Source organism: Sminthopsis crassicaudata, chromosome 4 (genome assembly GCF_048593235.1).
Source record: "Sminthopsis crassicaudata isolate SCR6 chromosome 4, ASM4859323v1, whole genome shotgun sequence".
NCBI classification, from domain to species: Eukaryota; Metazoa; Chordata; class Mammalia; order Dasyuromorphia; family Dasyuridae; genus Sminthopsis; species Sminthopsis crassicaudata.
Genome location: NC_133620.1, coordinates 457,357,292 through 457,377,123, shown reverse-complemented (window position 1 = coordinate 457,377,123; position 19,832 = coordinate 457,357,292). Strand labels below are relative to the sequence as shown.

Here is a 19,832-nt window from a genome sequence, read left to right as displayed (position 1 = left end):
ATTTCCTCCACCCCGCATTTTAAGTACATGTAACTTGAGTTCCTCATACGATGATGTGTTCATAAGGAGTTATGTGAGAAACATTGAGGAGGATGATTGGAAAAGCAAAGCTGGACATTATAGAATTAAGCTATTCTGGAAGAAAATTCTGCTTGAGTTAGATTTAAAGTTCAGACTGAAATTCTTTTGGTTGCCAAACATACCATTTTACCAGGGTAATAATATTGAAAACAGTCTCATGACCTGCAATTACTTCACACAGCTGTGGACTCCAGAAATAATTCATTGGTTCTCAAGTTTCAGAATAATACATGTTGGAAAGTAGTTATTGGAGCTGAGCAGAGAAATTTCTCCAAATACTCTATTTGTTTATTTATCTATTTTTTTGAGGGGAGAGGGAGATACTTTGCAAATGAATGACTGCAGAGCAAGTAGGAACTATAAATATGGATTATAATTTTTTGCCTCGTGATTTAAAGCATTATGGGAAAATGAGACTTTAATTTTGCCTGAATTTGATATATCTACTAGCAGTTAAGCTAATGGTTTTGAATTCAAATTCAATTGATCAGAAATTGATCAGAATTGGAAGGGACTTTAGAGGCCATCAAATTCAATAAGAATTTCCATTTGCACATACCTGATAAGTGGCCATCCAATCTTTGCTGGTAGCAATGGGTAGCTCACTATTTCCTGCAGCAGACATCACCTATGTTTGTCCTTGTTCTGCCTTCTGGAGCTAAGCAGCACAAGTTTGAGCCCTCTGTACATGGTGCCTGGTCAGGCATTCTGACAGAATTACCATGTTGCTCTTCCCTTATTACCCCATTCTTCCTAAGAGAAAAAACTGAGGTCTTCTCCCCTCTGGGTTTTCCATGTCCTCCATCAGCCAGTTCTGCTGTTTCTTGGAGCTCTTCATCGTTCTGGTCACTTTCCTTTGCTTGTTTGTATTTACATAATAGTTTATTTTTGTTTTCTCCAACTACATATAAAATCAAATTTTACCTTAAAAAAAAAAAAGTTTTAAGTTCTGTACTTCCTGAGATTATGACTAATCTGCTATAGATAATACATGTACAGTTATTTTGCACAAGAAGCTATGGACCAGAAAAAAAAAGTGAAAGAAAGAAAGAGAGTGAGGGTGCTCTGGTTTGTATTCAGAAGCCCTCAGTTCTCCCTCTGGAGGCCAAAGAGTGTTTTTCACCAGGAGTCCTTTGGGCTTTGGGTCATTCTTCTTTGATTACTCCTGAATGGGATTCTTCTCTTGTTCATCAGGGACTTGGTTGAATTGATATGGGCACTATTTTTAAGGTGTTTTCCCAAGCAGATAGTGTAAAATAGCATATTCCTTTTTCATATTTTTCTCATGATTTTTCCCCCCATGTGTTTATATTTTGTTTTTCCAAATTAAATTGCAAACTTCTTAAGGGCAAGGACTTATGTTAATGTTATCAAAGACATCAACTTACCCTCATCTTGTTAATAGATATTCAAATATTGCTTTTTGTTGTGTACTAAATTAAACTCATAAAGGAGATGGTCTACCTATTAAAGGACTTATTTTGTTTCCATATGCCTTGAGCCATTAATACATATATTAACAATACAAACAAACAAAAGTTTCATGTTAAAATTATAAAACTTATTAGAAAGAAGTATTGTTCTCTTTTGATCAAAATTGAATATCTCCCGTATGCTTGTGACTATTCCCTAATTTAATCTGACTTTAGTTTAGCCTGAATCAATAAACTTTATTATACATGGTAAATGAAATCAGTATTTGAGCCAGAAATGTGTTTCAAATTTATTTTTTAAAATGAGTTTACAATCAATTAATTTTAGTTAGAGAAAATTCTAACTTTTAAAGTTAAGCTTTGCTGTTAATTTCTATTTGGCTTTAACAATTCTCAAAGCTTTATTCCTAATAAACATGAAAGGCAAATTAAGAATGCTCCTTCTCGCAAATAGTTGATGTAGTTTTAGCATGGTATCAATAATTACAAGATAAGAAAGAAATTAATGGTATGAACATTGGAAAGGAAGGGGGAAATTATTTCCTTTTGTAGACTACATGATGGTCTACGTAGAAAATTTAATAAGAGAATTGGCAAAGATTATTGGAGACTTTTACCTTCATGAAAATAACAGTGCACAAATTAAACTTGCAAAAAATTAATAGTATTTCTATGTAGCAAATTTTTTAAAAAGAAAATAATACAAAGTAAAATTATTCAAAATAATAAAACAGAAATTGACTACAAAATATTCTAAAGAATTGATGAACAAATGAAATAATTGGAAGGATAATCAGTGCCCAAGTTTGGACTGTGTCATTATATTGAAAATAGTGACACTACCTAAATCATAGATATATTGTATGAATAGAATGTCCACAAGTTATTTTATATGCTACTTTATAGAAGCAGACAAAGTAATAGAAATTTATTGGGAGAAATGAATTTAGAATTTCTAGCATTGTGTGAAAAAACATTCTTTCTAGATCTCAAATTATATCATAAAGCAAGAATCACTACAACTATAATACTAGGCCAAAAAAATTGAAAATAAATCAGAAGAATAGACTAGGTAAGCATGAATCAGAAACAGCTAAACTCTGAACATAAATAAACTATTTGGGGAAAGAGTCCCTGTTTGACAAGAAGTATTGGGAAAAATAGAAAGTAGATTGGTTCAGTATTAGGTTTAAACCAACATTCCACACCATGTACTACAATTAAGTTTAAAATTGTTATTTCAATTAAATATAAAATATATCACCATTTAAGATAATTGAAGTAAAGTAAATAGAGGTATTTTCCATGATTTCAGTTAGAGTGAAAATTCTTAAACAAGAGATATAAGACATCCTGAAAGATAAAATTGAAAAACTTTTCTGTGGACAGAATCAACACAAGTATAATAGAAAAATTTGTTTTTAAAAAACCTTTGCATTAAATACTCCTAGTGGTTTGAGAATTAAGATGTAAGGAGAACTAACATAATATTTAAGATTGAGTCATTTTCCTGTGGATAAGTGATTTAACACATGAAAGACTACTCCAAATTACTACTAATAAATAGAAATGCAAGTCAACACAGCTCAGATATTAGATCTATCAAATTGTTAAATTTGACAAAACATGAAACAGTTCATATTGGAGGACTGGTGGGAAAACAGGCATATATAGTGTTGGTGGAATTGCAGATTGGTCTAATCATTCTGAAAAAGTTTGGAATTATTCTAAGAAAGTAATCAAAACATCTGCTTCCTTTGACCTACAGATAACACTGCTTATGTCTGTATACCTTATATATCTGTATGTATACACACATGTGTAGGGTCAAAAACAGAAATGTCCCATATATATGCCAAGATATTTATTACAGCATTTTTTGTAGTAACAAAGAGCTGGAAATTAATGTGACATTCAATTGGGAAACAAATTGTGCTATATGAATGTATTGGAATGTTACTGTGCTGTAAAAAATGACAGACATGAAGAATCAGAGAAAGGGGAAGAATTATGTGGATGGATGTCGAGGAGAAACTAAACCAGGTAAACTAAACCAGAAAGCCATTTTGCGTAGTGCTTCCAGTAATGTAAACTAAAAACAACCGCTGAAAACACTTGAAACCGACCATCGAGGAATTAAAATGATCAGGCTAGACATATACTGCACCTCTCTTTGTAGCAGGCAGAGACTTTAGTATTAGAATGCATATGTTGTTCAATGTAGGCCTTTAACAGAACTTTTTTCTCTCTTTTAATTAGTTACAAGGGGAAGGCTCTTTGGAGATAACAGCGAAGAGATACATTTAAAAACGTAAATGCAAAATGCATTAAGATTGTCTATGCTTTAGGTAGTGATGTTAGTAACAGAATGATCTATTTAATTGTATGGGCTTTTCAATATGTGGTTATTTTGTTTTTATTTATAATTATATTCAGTAATTCAACTATAATTATTCAATACAACAATATCTTTATCACTTATAGAAAAAAGCAGAAGAAGCTCATAAAATTTTTGAAGGTCTTGGTCCCAAAGTTGAGCTGGTGAGTGAGCCTTTGCCTTTCTCCAATGTGGTTTTCCTATGTTCCTTATTCTCTTTTTCATTTTTTCTTTTTACAAAAATTGATGCCTTTTGAACTTCACATTTTTTCCCCCCTTTCACAAGGGTTGTTTTACTTTTTTATTGTTATTAAAGCCTTTTATTTTCAAAACATATGCACAGATAATTTTCAATAGTCACCTTTGTAAAACCTTATGTTCCAAATTTTTTCCCCTCCTTTCCCCTAGAAAGCAGAACTTTATACATATTTTTCCCCTTCCTCAAGGGTTGTTTTATTTATTTTTAAATTATTATTAAAGCTTTTTATTTTCAAAACATATGCATAGGTAATTTTCAACATTGACCCTTGCAAAATCTTATGTTCCAAATTTTTTTCCCCCTTCTTTCCCCCTACCCTTTCTCCTAAAAGGCAAAACTTCATACATGTTTGAACTTTGCTATCTGCATCCTTTTTACCCAGAGAACCTTCTTTTTTTTTTTTTTTTTTTTTTTTTAAATAACAAAATTTAAAAAGAAAAGCAGAAGAATGTAGAACTTATTCTTAATATGAGTTGGTTGTGCCTTTTGTGGGTACTTCTGTTAACTGTTCCACATCCTAATAGTCAGTTGTTTGGAATTACTAGGGCTGCAAAACATTCCTCCCCTGATTCCCAGCCTTCCCATAATCAACTTCTCCAAACTTCTATTGAAGTTGGTGGTCTTGGATAAAAACCTTTGCATCTTCACAGGGCCTCACTCAGCTTGTGCTTCAAGCTTACCCTCTGTGCAAAGGCCAAACCTGATGGATCCTTCCTTTATCAGTCCAGATTGATTAGCTCATCACTGCTAGACCCTCTTCCCCATGTAGTTTGGCACCTTTCTGTAATCTGAGATTTTAGGATTTTTGCTAGGGTTCCAGAAAGTTAAATACCTTGACCAGTTTGCATAGCCGAGAAGGGCCAGTGCTAGGACATGAACCTTGCTGCCTTCAGGCCAGCCCACTCTCTAGGAAGTCTAGCTCTCTTGACTCATTGTGAATAAGAAAACAGGGTTGGAAGTCCTATGTATATGAGGAACCCACTGCATTTCCTCTATCCTGTTTGGTAGGACAGTAAATTTGGATTATTAGGGAGGGAAAGATGCAGTGATGATGTTAATGGCTACCCTAAACTTGAAATTTAAAATACCCATGACATTTTTTTTTTCCATCATCAGACATGAGCCCAATTTCTGGATTTAAAAAACAAAACAACATTCTCACTAAAAAGAGGAAAAGCAAGACAAAGAGTTGTCTTTCTTTGGGCATGTTTCAGATTGGGCAAATATCAGATTTCTCAGAGTACACTTCATGGGATATATTCTGTTGCATCCTCCATAGATATCAGGAATGATTTCTTTTTTCTTTTTCTTTTTTTTAAAAATTTTACAGCCACTTTACAACCAGCCGTCCGACACCAAGGTGTACCATGAAAACATCAAGACGTAAGTATTTCTTGATCGTGGAATCCTGTCATTTAGAGGCCACCCATAAGGCACTGCTCTCTGTCAGTGAGGCTGTCCTCTGTTGGTCACTGCTTGCTGTAAGATAAAGTCCTAGAGGCCTTTGAGACTCGGGCCTTTGCTCTCACGTTGTGTTAGCTCCCTTTGATTTCTTGGGGGTTGGGCGAGCAGCTTTGAGTTCCCCAAGACCAAAAGTGAAATAGACTGTGACATAACCTGGCTGGTTTTGTAATCGCTAGTAGAGAGTGGATACTGAACCTTGAAATGGCTTACCTTGAGGCTTGAATTTTTTGCCTCCTGTTTTGTCTTTTTTTCAGTGGAGCACCTGCAAGGCGCATGATGAAGTAAGATAATGAAGCTTTTTCATTTAAGACTAGTGATGACACCGTCCCCCACCAAGCCACATCTGCCATTGCAAAGTAGAAGCGCCACGGATCATTTTATCATTATTCACAATCCTATTCTAGGGAAATCCCTTCCATGCCTCTTGCCAGCTACGGTATTTGTAGACCCTTCTGCCATTTAATGTCCTGGCGCCTTGTGCCTTGGAAGCGCGAGGAGACTGCTCGCTCCCTCAAAGTCCTTATCCTTGCTCATTGTAGGATGAGGCCTGGATGGATACCAGTTTGGGGGCTCAGAGCTTAAGTGAAATGAAAATGACTTGCGTAAAATAATTGCAGTGAGGTGTGGATCATTAGGGATCTTGCTCTTTTTTTTGTTTTGTTTTGTTTTGTTTTGTTTTTTGATTTGTAATTTTAATATGCTTTCTGGTAAATTATTTGTTAGTAAGTTACCAAAAAATGAGATAAGCTCCAATATAATGTTTTCATATATTTTATTGAATGTTTTGCTAGCCATAACAAGAGGATATATTATTGTTTACTAATATTGATGCCAGTGGCATGTTGTTAATTTTTCTCATTTCTTGCTGAGAGTACAAGTGAAACAGAAAACCCCATTGCACCCATGAGCAAGAGCTCACTCGAATACTGGTGGCAAAGATTATTTAGCCAAGAATGTGTAAGACTATGTATATGAATAACAGTTACTGACCTGAATTCTGGTCTGGGGTAAAGCTCCTTATAAATATAAGATTTGTAAGAACATGAACATAATTATACATTCTTACTGCCTTGTCTTGTGGGATACTTATACCATTAAACTGAAAAAAGAGGTTAACAAGATTTATTTTTTTAAAAATTATTTAAAATATTTTAAACATAAAATATGAAAGGCAGCTAGTTGGCACAATGGCTAGAGCTCTGGGCTTGAAATCAGGAAGATTCTTTGGGAATTCAAATGTGGCCTCAGGTACTAACTGGGCAAGCCACTTCACCCTGCTTGCCTCAGTTTCCTCATCTGTGAAATGAGCTGGGGAAGGAAATGACCAACCAAGGAAACCTCAGATGGAGTCAGACATGACTGAAATGACTGACTAGCATCAGCATAAAGTTAGAACATGGAATAAATCTGTGATACCTACAAAAGTAATAGCAAACAAAAATCTAGATAATTTCTTCAATCACCTCATTTTAATTATTTTGTGCATTGTATATCTCTCATATATTTCCTGAGGAACAGTTACTGTCTTCTATTTCATTTGTATTCTCTCATACATTCAGTACTCATCTGTTTGAGTTTTAAGATTTATTTGAGTTCTTAGTAAACTACCTTTTCAAATAGAACTTATAAATTGTGATGGATATGTATTTCTGATTTTTCAAGAAACTAAAATTAGATAAAATTGAATGTATGTGAATTATTTGACCTGCATACAGTTGAGTGTATATTATGCACTAATGCATATACAGTAATTGAATATATGTACAGTATGATATACATAATTATTGTTTTTCTATGGCCATTACTTTATATAGAATTGGTGAAGTATATTACAATGATTCTGTGATTCTAGGCTCCTTTTCCTATATAGTCTAATCTCAAATATTCCTGCAATAGCAATGGAACAGTAACGTGGTTAATCCGAAGGTCATTTCAGTTTTGCTCTGGGATATATTTTTGTTTTTGCACAAATTTCTTGCTTTTCTTTGGGAAAATCACAAAACTTCAAAATCATGAACCTGTGCTTCCTCATAGAGGTCTCCTGCACAGTTCTTTTCTCTTGTTTCTAATTAGTTGCTGGAAATGGACTGTTATTTCTCTATTACCAACTTTCTCTAATGGAACACATGCTTCTTGTGTAAAAGGAAAACTCTTAGCTTACACAGCTGAGTCTTTCCTGGAGTGATTGCGATCTTTAGACACTTCTGCCTTTGCAGTCTCTCCTAGTTTAGAGCAGACAAAGGGCCTGCTTACAGCATGATGAAGGGGAATAGGTATTAGCATATTAGCATGTTCGATTTGAAAGCTTGATTTTTCTGTATTTAATTGAACAGGAATAATTGAGAATTGACATATTTTTATGAGTTTCCTCAATCTGGAAGAGGAAACCTTCTAGGCAATTATAATTATTAAATATTAATTTTCTGGCTTTGAAAAAATAATTTTGAGATAACTTTATTATATGAAAATTATTCTCAAGTCATTTTGACTTGATTTCCCATGTCAGTAAGCTATTTGATGAAGAGAGTAAATCAGTTATTGACTTGTATTATTTTCTCACTTTCACAAATGATATTTTCTCTTCTAGAAACCAGGTGATGAGGAAAAAACTCATCTTATTTTTTAAAAGAAGAAATCATGCAAGAAAGCAAAGGGTGAGGGCTTCTCCTTATTGACTTAATGTCTCTGAGATTTGTACAAACCTTTTTGTTTGTTTGCGTAGGCAGCCACTCTTCTCCGCACCATGGCCAGGAGGAACAACTGTGTGCAGAGTTGGGCTGATGAGGATGTTGACTTATTGTAATAAAAACTTCCACCAGCGTTGTGGGGTCGTAGTTTTCATATTTGTGTGTGTCATTCTTAGATTGGTTCGATATTTTATGTTCTTTTTATCCAGCCAGAATAAGACTATTGGTAAGTGGTTTTAAAAATATTTATGAAGATTGAATGGGGCGGGCTGTGCTTTCCTCTCCCTAACTTTTAAATTGAATAATTTTGCTTAAAGGTCTCTTTATTAAAAACCTGGTGATAGAAATATATTTTAATTTGATTTAATTTGAACTTAATTAGAAAATGGCAAAAAAAAAAAAATTTATATGCTTAGATTTTAACGAGCCTAATTCTTCTTGGATGTAATTTTTATAGCAATGTTTAATTTCTATTTTTCAGTTTATAGTACTCTTCATATGACATTTCATAGGCAAACTATAGTTTGTCTATTTCTATTTAAAATATCAAAATAAAATGTTACTCTTTTAAATTTAAAGCAGAATGAATTTGTAGTTTAATTGTTAAGGTCCTGAATGTGGTATTTTAAGAAAAACAAAATAGGAATTGTTGCTAAATAGAAGACAGCAAAGAGCTGCATTTGTAAAAAAAAAAAAAAAAAAAAAAAAAAAAAAAAATTTCTGTTCATCCTCAAAGCCTTAAATAGATAATTTTTCTAATGAAATAATTTCAAAACTTTTCTTCTAACATAGATAATTATTGTTATTAATAGAATTAATTATTAATATAATTGTGACAATAAAATTAATATAAAGAATGATATTATATAAAGAACTTTTGACGAAGTTAGACTCAATCGAGTCCCAATTTTAATATAAGTTTCACTGGTTGATCATCTGGGAGAAGTCAGTAAACAATACTGTCTTCATTGGCCTTTGATAACTTTATTTCTAACATTTAGATTCTGACAAATTATTTTTTCCTCACCTTAACTTGCTCATGTGGCTTATCTGTGTTTGAAATTTGAGCGCAAATTTTGTGTTTTATCTTTGAAAAGCTTTTAAATCAAATTTCTTTTTGGAGGACTATTTAATAATGAACACTTGAATTTTTTTCTTTTTTAATTACAATGTTGTTAACTGAGCATGAATTTAAAGTTGTCACCCTTTGCTAAAAGCTTTTGACACAGTTCTAGTTTGTGATGGTGAAACTCTTGTGCTTTTGAAAGATATTTCGGGGCAGCTGTAAGTGGGCAATAGATAGAGCACCAGCCCTGAAGTCAGGAGGATCTGAGTTCAAATTCAGCCCCAGACACTTAACACTTCCTAGCTGTGTGACCATGGGCAAGTCACTTAACCCCAATTGCCTCAGCCAAAAAAAAAAAAAAAAAAAAAAAAGCTTATTCCCTGGTATTAGCCTACTCTTCAGAGTATTCTAAATATTCTTCTGCCTTTTCAACCAGTGTAACCTGTAGTGTGGACAAACTAAGTATAATATAACACACATATACACGTACACCCTCTAATAATAATAATAATATTTTCTAAGTACTTTTATCTAATTGAGTTGGGTAATGAAATCACCATTTACTTGACTCTTCAGAATAGAGACATCACCACTGAGCGACCTGCCTTTTCAAATTCTATTTAAAGTGTAATCCCTTTGACAAAGTCACATATTTGTGACACACCAGGGTAATGCTATTCAAAGCCTTTCAGTTATATTTTGTCCATAATTAACTTCTTTTTTCCATATTAAATAGGAACAGAAAATCTGCCAGCGTTATGATCAGCTCATGGAGGCATGGGAGAAAAAAGTGGACAGAATAGAGAATAATCCCCGGAGGAAAGCTAAAGAGAGTAAAACCAGAGAATACTATGAAAAACAATTTCCAGAAATTCGAAAGCAAAGGGAACAACAAGAAAGATTTCAGAGGTAATAATATCTATAACATTTTTTCCAATGAAAAATTTGACTATCACTATGCATTGTACCACTTTATCAAATTAAGGAAAATAAAGCTCTAGTACATTTATTTAGAATCAAATAGTTGGTAGTCATCTACTTTTATCATTTTTTAAACTTTTCTTTTTGGGGCAAAACTGAGTAGAAGAGAATATTTAAAAATTGCTTTCTAGTTTTTGAACATATAATCCTCTTTAAGAATGACTGTGAATATAGATGACAATGCCATGCAGAGCATCTGAATTCCACATTATAGTCATTCTAACAATACCTTTAAAAAGGTTTGTGGTGATGTTAATTGATAACAAGTTATCCAGTTTAAGAAATTCTTTTTATTTGTTTGGATAAATTCTAGCTTATTTTTCTTTTTAGAAAATAAAATGCTTATTGGTAAAGATTTTTGAGTTTTTTAGTTTTTATTATCTCTTGCAAACCAGAAATATGAAAATCCTTTTCATCCCACTTAATTCTATATTGGAGGATATTTAAAAAAAAAAAAAAAAAAACATTTGTCATACTCCTTAGCCATGCTACATTTGTCATACTCCTTAGCCATGCTACTCTTGGCTGAAAGACAGACCAGAGGCTCCTGTCTAAAGTTTAGATGAAATCGGCAGCTGTAAAAAAAAAAACAAAAAAAACAACCGACTCTAAGAATACTCTTCCAGAAGGTTCTCCCATATGTGCACTTGTTGAGCATGTGGCCTTTAAATGTTTGGATCAGCTTTTAAATAGTTACTCATTTACATGGTGATCGCCTCATGTTACCTAGCCTGCTTATTTAGTCAAATTTTAAATTTTTTTTTGCATTCATTTTTGTGTTTTTAACAGGATATTTAAAAAGCAAAACACAATGCCCTCCTCTAGAAATTAGTATGGTAAATTTAATGATCGTATACTTTAAAATGTAAAAGATCTTCTATTCTGCTTGAACTTTTCTTCTTGTGTCTAGGGTTGGGCAGAGAGGAGCTGGTCTTTCTGCCACAATTGCACGAAGTGAGCATGAGATTTCTGAAATTATTGATGGCCTCTCTGAGCAGGAGGTAAGCCTGGTGATTGGTTTGGAGGTTTTATGGAGCCTCTTTCAGTCTTAGCCCCTAGAGAGCTATATTTTTATGCATTATTCAGAGAAGAGGACAAGTCTATGAATGACTGATTCTATCTTCACGGTACACGTCCTTATAAGATTAACTAGATCTTTATACCCACTGGTGGACCTCAACTTTATTTACAGATTTAGCAACAAAGTTGGTGGTTTGTACAAATCAAGAATAGCGAGGTGAGGGTAATCACAGAAAGAGCGCCTAATTTAAAGAACGTAATATATTTACAAGAGATAATGCTATAATTTGATGTAAGCTCTGTAGAGGAATTATAAATATAATCTTTCTGCATCTACTCACTTATTTTTCTCTTTTAACTTTTTTCACTTCATTTTCATTGCTTCTGAAACTTTAGATTGGAGACATTTGGGTTTTTTGATGGAGGGAGGGAAGAGAGAATGGTGATTTAGGTGTTTGGATTGTTTGACAAGTATAGTGGTAAGGGTAGTCCAAGAATGGCTTGGTATTATGATCAGACAGGAGCATGTTCAAGAGTTTAGCTCTCTTTTCTGAAGGACTTGTGGGATTTGGCTTTTCCAGATCCTAGCTATTCTGTCAGCTTGTGTGATTGGCAAGTCATGAGCTATTATTTGCTTCAGTTGCCCCATCTGCCAATGAGAAGACCTTTGTATTGATGGTCTATTCTACTCTAATCCTAGAATCATAATTTAGAGCTGGAAGGAGCCTCTGAGCTTATCTCCATATGGGAGATAAGGCCTAGAGCTAGAGGGCCTTTGAAACAACTGCAGAATTATGAGTTTGACTTGGGTCCTTAACTCCCAATTTAGGGCTTTCCCCAGTAGATGGCTGCCATTTGCATTTATCTTTTCAGATATTTGAAGAAACAAAACATGGGATTATATGAAATTGTTCCAAATACTTAAATTGATAACATTTTGCTTATCCATGGACCATTCTTTGGCAGTGGGAAGTTTTTTTAAAATGCAGATTCTCTTTGTTATGGCATTTGTCCTGGGAAATTTCATCTCTCTTTGTGAAGTACTGTCTTTGACTTAAGTTTGCTTCGTGTATGAGCCTGTTTAGGAATTCATAGAGCTTGAAAGTGATGAAGATTTTCTTCAGGAGGACCTGAAAAATTATTATATATAACTTCCCAGTTCTTCTACATTCTTTCATCTACCTATCCCTGACCCTGCTTAAGATGATCATGTTATTTACTATGTAAGCATAAGGATGTATTCCTATGGAACTGATCTCTTGTAGGGCATACCTGTAGTTTTGATGTAGATGAAAAAAACTAACAGTGGATTTTGAATGAGAAGATGTGCATTTGAATCCTGAGTCTAGTGACCATTAGTGCCCTCTGTTTCCTAAACTGTAAAATGGGTTTAATAATCATATTCTATGCTGACCTTGTAGGGTCATGGGGATCAAATGAAAAACTTTGTAAAATTGTTTAAATATAGTAAGCTACTAAATTAAATCAGCTCTTATTGTGATTATATAACCTTCTGACTACATGACTGTTAAACAAAGACTTAGAAATAATTTGGAGGGATTGGACAAATTTTTTACTTGATGCTAAACTTGGATATAATGACCAAACTCTGAGTCAGATCACACAGATTTGGCTTCAACCTTACCCCTGCCACTGGCCTTCTGTGGAATCCTCAGCAAAACACTTAACCTTCCTAAAGCCACAGTTTATACTCTGCAGAAGGAGCAACAAGGCCTTCATTATACCCAGCTCAGTATGTTTAAATTAAACTAAAATGAAGCATCCTAAGGTTTGCAGTCTTATTTGTATGGTTTAGTTTATTATCTGAAAATGTTGCTCTTCCCCCTCTTTCCCTCAGAGCCTCTTTCAGAAAAGTTTTCTATGTATGATCTTGGTGAAGTCACTTAACTCTCTGAAGCTTCATTTTATCTTTAGAATGAGGAAATTGAAGTAGGTGAATGCTAAGATTCCATCCAGCTCCTCCATGCTGCCCATTTACTCCTTGTCCTACAGAAGGGGGTGAGACCTTGGGCACCCAGTGTCATCCTGAAAAAGACCGTGCTCTCCAGTCTTTGCAGTCACTGGTCACTCAGGTTTTTGCTGGGAGAAATTGACTGAGGGGGAACCTGCTGACTGTGAAAGCAGCCCATTTCCATCAAGCTTTCATTTCTTTTTTTGGAATTGTAACTCCCACACATTACTTGTAGTTCTGCCAAACAAAGCTCGTTTAGTCATTCCTCCTTCAAACACTTATGCAACTTATCATCTACTCACCAAGCTTTTTCTCTAGGACTAAATGTCTCTAGTTCTTTCAGCCTGAGAGCCTTTGCCATTCTTAGCAGTGTCTTCCCAAAGATGTATTAGAACTGGATAGTCCATTTCAGATGTGGTCAAGATTAATTCCCTTGTAAAAATGAGATGCTATAATGGACCGTCTTTTAATGCTGGCTTTGATCATGTTTGCTTTCTTGGCTTTCATGTCATTCTATTGACACATTTGGAGAATCTTTTTTTTTTTTTTTCCCCCCCTCTGAGGCATTTGGGGTTAAGTGACTTGCCCAGGGTCACACAGTGAGAAAGTGTTAAGTATCTGAGGCTGTATTTGAATTTGAGTCTTCCTGACTTCAGGGTTGGTGTTCTATCCACTGAATCTTTTAAGTAAATCCCTCAAGACTTTTTTCAGATGGATTCTTGTCTACACCTTCTTTCCCTTTTCCTCCCCCCTTTCTTTCCTAGTCAGTTTTATCTTATTTGATGCTGCCTGGTGTTCTGGCCTTACAGAGATCTTTCTGAACCTTGGTTGTTATCCAGAATGATGCAGTTTCTGTATCACTAGCAAATTTAATAGGCACATCACCTATATCATCAATTGTCATTGATAAATATGTTTGTACTAGAGAGTTAGAAGCTGACCAAGATCCCTAGGATCCTCCATAGGAAAATTCCTTTCCATTTGACACCAGGCCATGCAGTTTTAGTCTCAAATAGATTAAATTCTCCTGTTGTTTATCCAACATCATTACATCTTTTCTCAAAAGAGAGGAAAAGAAAACATAAGAAACAATTATCAGCTGCTTTGCTGAAATCTAGGTGAGCTGGATATTCAAGAGTTTTGTCAGAACTTAAAGTCAGGCTTATTATTTTGTATTTTGTAGGGTTTTCTTTCCTCCTGATAGAGAATTGTAACATTTGTCCTTTTTCCAGTGCTGCACTAACTCTCCTAAGATTACTGAAAAGCTCAGGAAGCACATCTTGCAGTTCTTTCAAGACTGTTTTGGTGCTAACCTGCATTCTGCTGCTTAACTTGTGGCTACATTGAAAATACTATACTTGGGAATCTGACTTCTAAGATGTGTACAGGACCTGTACAAATACGATCACAAAACACATTTCACAAAGACAGATCTAAATCATTGGAGAAAGACTCATTGTTCATGGGTAGGCTAAATAATCATCATCAAAATGGCAATTCCAAATTTTTCTTGGTTAGCTCCCTTTTTGCTTCTTCTTCAGAATTTTTTCCTCTTTGTTTTTTGAATTAATTACTTAGGGGGTTTTTGCCCTTCCTGGCCTGGCTGCAGTTTCTTTTTTTCTTAATAGTATTTTATTTTTCAAAACACATAGTTTTCAGAAAACCATGATTTTTTGCAAGACTTTGTGATTCAAATTTTTCGCCCTCCCTTCCTTACTTTCCTCTGACAGCAAGCAATCTGATATAAGTTAAGCATGTGCACTCCTTTTAAATGTATTTCAACATTTATTATGTTGTATGTGCAAGAAAAATCAGATCAAAAGGGAAAAAACCATGAAAAAGGAAAAACAAATAATCAAAAAAGATGAAAAGCATCATGCTTCTATCCATATTTAGTCTCCATAGTTCTCTCTCTGGATTTGGATGGCATTTTTCATCCCAAATATATTGAGATTGCCTTGAAATCATCACATTGTAGAAAAGAGCCAAATCCATCATAGTTGACCTTCACATAGTCTTCTTGATCTCTTAGTTCTGCTCACTTCACACAGTGTCACTTCATTTTAATCTTTATAGGATTTCCTGAAACCAGCCTGTTCAACCTTTCTTATAGAAAAATAATATTCCATTACATTCATATATTATAACTTATTTACTCATTCCCCTACTGAAGGATATACATTTGGTTTCTAATTCCTTGCCACTACAGAAAGAGTTCCTGCAAACATTTTTGCACATGTGGGTCCTTTTCTCTCTTTTATGATCTTTTTCGGCTACAGGTCCAGTAGCGACACTGCCGGATCACATGTTTGATAGCCCTTTGGGCATAGTTCCAAATTCCTCTCCAGAATGGTTGCATCATTGAATGGTTGGAAGTTTGTTCACATAAAATTCAGAGTGCTTATCAGAACATTTCTGACTTTCCTCTCTTTCTCTATCACAAGTTCCAAGGCCTCATGTTTCTCTCCATTTCAATCCTAGAAATTAGTTTCTTTTGGTAAGAATCAGATAAAATTTAAATGTTCTTTGAAGAACAAAAGTATTAGTAATACAAGTCAACAAATGTCTAGAATCACCTTCAATATATGTTTTGAAAACTGAAGTATTAGTTAATAGTTAATGTTATTAACTAACATTTATGTAGTGCCTACTATGTACCAGGAACTAAGCCCATGGTCTCCAGAATATTTATTCTCTGATGCTACTATCAATAGGTTTTCCTTTTCTAGAATATTACTCAAATCCTTTTTGCCATGTACCCTGCCTTGGTGTCTGGTTTCTTTTCATGTCAGTGCCTTCTTACTATATGGTTTTTGCCATTTCTTCCCCTTCACTTTTATTATTAGCTGTACTTTGTGTATTTTTGTGTAGATATTTGACAGGCTATTTTTAACAGGCTATTTTCTTGAAATTTTTCTCAGTGAATTAAAATTATCCTTATTTGGCAGATTGTTTCATTTTTAAAAAGTGATCTTTATATTTAATATCTTTAAACTATACTCTTTGAGCATCTATTAGCATGGACAACTATGATATAGCACTTCTAAATTAGAAAGTGCTTCATGTACTTTTTTTTTTTTTTTGAGTCCTTCCAATAGGAAAAGAAAAGCATGAACATTCTTCCCATTTTGCAGAGAAGAAAATTGAGGCTCTGAGAGGCTAAGTGACTTTTTTCAAGTTTATGCATCGAGGAAACACCAAGAGTCTCATCCTGTGCTAATTTTGCTCCAACATACTGCTTCCTCACAATACTTTCCAAGCTGTTCTACTTCTGCCATTTATACGTGTGTCTTTTCTATAGTACAACTTAAAATTGCTGCTTTAAATATTATCCCAAATAAATTACTTTTCTTTTTGTAGAACAATGAAAAACAAATGCGTCAGCTCTCTGTCATCCCACCCATGATGTTTGATGCTGAACAAAGAAGGGTGAAGTTTATCAACATGAATGGTCTCATGGAGGATCCCATGAAAGTTTATAAAGACAGACAGTTCATGAATGTTTGGACTGACCATGAAAAGGAGATCTTTAAGGAAAAGTAACTAGACTTTTAATAATTCTTTATAAAATTACATGTAACTTGCATGACACTGTGCCAATGCCCCTTTATAAATTTATTGAGCAAGCATTTATTAAGTGCCCTACTGGAGAGCAAAATACATAAATGAGATACTATTTGCCCTCAAGCAGCTTACATTCTATTGGGGAATCACATGGAGGTATATCAGTAGAGAGGGATTATCTACAAACTAAACAGAGTATTGGGGATGGGAGGAGGAAGGCTACCAGATGGAGAGTATAACATGTGTTGGGAGAGAAGGTGTGTTAGAAGCACTGAGGATAACCTGGCCAAAGTTCTGGAGATGGGATAGGGAGCATTGTGTGTAATGAACAGCAGTGAGTCACTCTGGCTAGAATTTTCTATGAAGAGGAGAATCATTTGTATAAGTCTGGAAAGATAGGTTAGCATCAGATTGTGAAGGGTTTTATGCATCAAATAGAGAAACTTATGTTTTATCCTTGCGACAATTGGGAGATGACAGAATGACATCGCCAGAACTATGTATAGGATTATGATTTTGACGCCTGTGTGGAGGATGAGTAGGAAGGAAGGAGAGAATTTGGAGGCAGATTTTCTTGCCTCCAAATGCAGTGACTATTATAATAGTTTAGGCAAAAGGTGATGAAGGGCTGATGTAGTATGACAGTTGTGAGTAAGATGAGAACAGATGTAAGAGATGTTATGGAAGTACAGTCTACAAAACTCGCTAACAGATTGGACCTGAGAGATGAGAAGAGTGAAGACTTGAGAACGTCTCCAAGATTGCAAGTTTAAGTCCCTCGAAGAGTGATGTTGCCTTTCCCAGAAATAGGGAAGCTAGTAAGTGTGGGGAGTGGGGGACGCATGTGGGGTGAAAGATAAGTTCTTTTTATAGATGTTGAGTTTTTGATGCTTAATAGATATTTACCAGAAGGTTTCTATTAGACAATTGGTGATGTGGGGCTAGAGTTGATTCCAGAGAGCAAGACTGGATCTATCGCTTTCTTTGTTGATTGCATAGAAATGATAATTTAACTAATAAAAAACTAATGAGGTCACCAAGAGTGGATAAAAGAAAACATTGGTGATCCTGGGCACTCTTGATTGCCCTGAAAGAGAGAGAAAAAGAGAAAATATTGTAGGACCTTGAACAGACTCTGTGGTATCTTTTAGGCATACCTTTGGCACATAGATAGTGATCCACCAAGGGAAATGAGGCATCCATTTATATAGGAAAAGGAAAAAGAACAAAATTCTTATAAACATGATAAAATATAGAACTTAAGTATTAGGGAAAAGGTATCTTTTGCTGCAGAAAGATAAAGAAAGGTGACCAAAAATAGACCATTGGGTTTGACAAGGGATCATTCAGAACTTGGGAAAAGGCAATTTTAGTTCCATCAGGATTGCAAGTGAGATTTCAAGGTTTTGAGAAATGAGTAGGAAACGGGAAAATTAAGACACTAAGTGTAGATAGCTTTTTTGGACTTTGGCAGTGAAAGGAAAGAGATACCAAGAGCAGTTCTGAGGTGCCGTACAAGAAGTCTCCAAACTTTTTCCTATGCTTAATGTTGCACAATAATAATTTTTTCTTGGCACTTTTAGGCCAAAATACTTAATTTCATAAGTACTTCTGTCCTAACAAAGAAAAAAAAATCATATAATTTTTTTTAATTGTTTTTAAATAGCCACAATTACTGTTACTATTGGAATATATCTGCTTTTTGGCCATAGCACCACTTCTCAAACCTTTGGAATTAGATTAGACACCATTACTGTCATTTCCTATTCCACTGGGTTTCATTCACATGGTACTTTTTTTCACTGCAACCATCAAATCCCAGCGTTAAAAACAAAAAAGTTGGAGAAGTTACTAATGTAACCAAGAGCACAAATAAACAAAAACATGTCTCAAACATTTGTGAACATTATCAAAAAAAAACCAGCCTGAGTTGAAAGTGGGAGCTACTTTGATCTTGTAGTTTGTGTAATGTTCACAAGATAGATACCACTCTGTATCCTCAAAAATTTAAACTATCCCATGGCACCCCTTTGAGTCCCTGCAGCATCAAGATGCACAGTTTGGGACCTGCATGTATAATGTGATAAAAGTGGTCAGGTGTTTTTTAAAAGTAGGAATAGAGCTAGTGTTATAAAACAGTAAGGGAGTTACTGAATGTATGTATTGACTTATTTCCACTGAAGGCTGGCAATTGTATTAATTGTTATAGTTTATACCAATTGCAGTATAACTAGTGCCCTCCTACAAATTATAATCATTGGATGTGGGGGCATACAGGTCTCAGGGGGGGAAGGGGCTAGTTGATCCATAAGGCAATTTCCATTGTTATGTGAATTTTAAAATTTTGCTTCTTAGTTTTCTTATGTTGCCTATGTGTGAACAGATTTTTGGTTTCATGTTTTGGAGTTAAAGGGATTAACACAGTTTACTTTAAAAAAAACTTCATTTCAAAGTTAATTAACTGAATATTTCATGTTAAAATAATAGCAACATAAGGGAATGTCAGGAGATTATTTTCTCCCTCTTCCCACATGCTCTTTCTTTCTCCATCATAATAATCCCCAATGATTTGTTAGGTAGTATTTGGGGAATATGTATGTATGTTTACTTAAAGTCTTATCCAAGAACAGTGTTGTTAATACATCTGTCTCAATTACAGGTTTGTCCAGCATCCAAAGAACTTTGGTCTTATTGCTTCCTACTTGGAAAGAAAGGTAATAAAAATTTCTCATCCAGATTTTATTATGTGGCAAAATTTTAATTGTTCCACATGTTAATATTCATTAAGAAAAGTTTAAATAAAAATGTCTACATCCAGTTTCTCTCTTTCACAAACCTTTTAAACACTATACAACTGCCACTTTAATATAGTTAACCAGGTCTCCATTATGATGATGACTTCATTCCCTGAGCCTTCTTCTATAATCC

At 34.5% G+C, this 19,832-nt stretch overlaps 1 protein-coding gene across 16 annotated transcripts in view; it reads left to right on the top strand.

Annotated features, from left to right (window-relative positions):
- Nucleotides 1–19,832, top strand: part of NCOR1 (nuclear receptor corepressor 1) — a 165,580-nt gene that overhangs the window by 59,965 nt on the left and 85,783 nt on the right. For 11 of the 16 annotated variants that reach the window (XR_012481479.1, XM_074263934.1, XM_074263933.1 and 8 more), the window contains exons 7-14: nucleotides 3,999–4,055; nucleotides 5,481–5,533; nucleotides 5,869–5,895; nucleotides 8,202–8,268; nucleotides 10,104–10,276; nucleotides 11,259–11,349; nucleotides 16,701–16,879; nucleotides 19,564–19,618. Coding sequence is in view for 15 of the 16 variants with exons in the window: in XM_074263934.1 (XP_074120035.1) it covers nucleotides 3,999–4,055; nucleotides 5,481–5,533; nucleotides 5,869–5,895; nucleotides 8,202–8,268; nucleotides 10,104–10,276; nucleotides 11,259–11,349; nucleotides 16,701–16,879; nucleotides 19,564–19,618 (702 nt within the window). In the remaining variant the exon portion in view is untranslated. Of the gene's footprint in view, nucleotides 1–3,998; nucleotides 4,056–5,480; nucleotides 5,534–5,868; nucleotides 5,896–5,919; nucleotides 6,051–8,201; nucleotides 8,269–10,103; nucleotides 10,277–11,258; nucleotides 11,350–16,700; nucleotides 16,880–19,563; nucleotides 19,619–19,832 lie in introns of those variants that run through there. The other 5 variants (XM_074263926.1, XM_074263927.1, XM_074263929.1 and 2 more) reach the window with 2 other exon arrangements.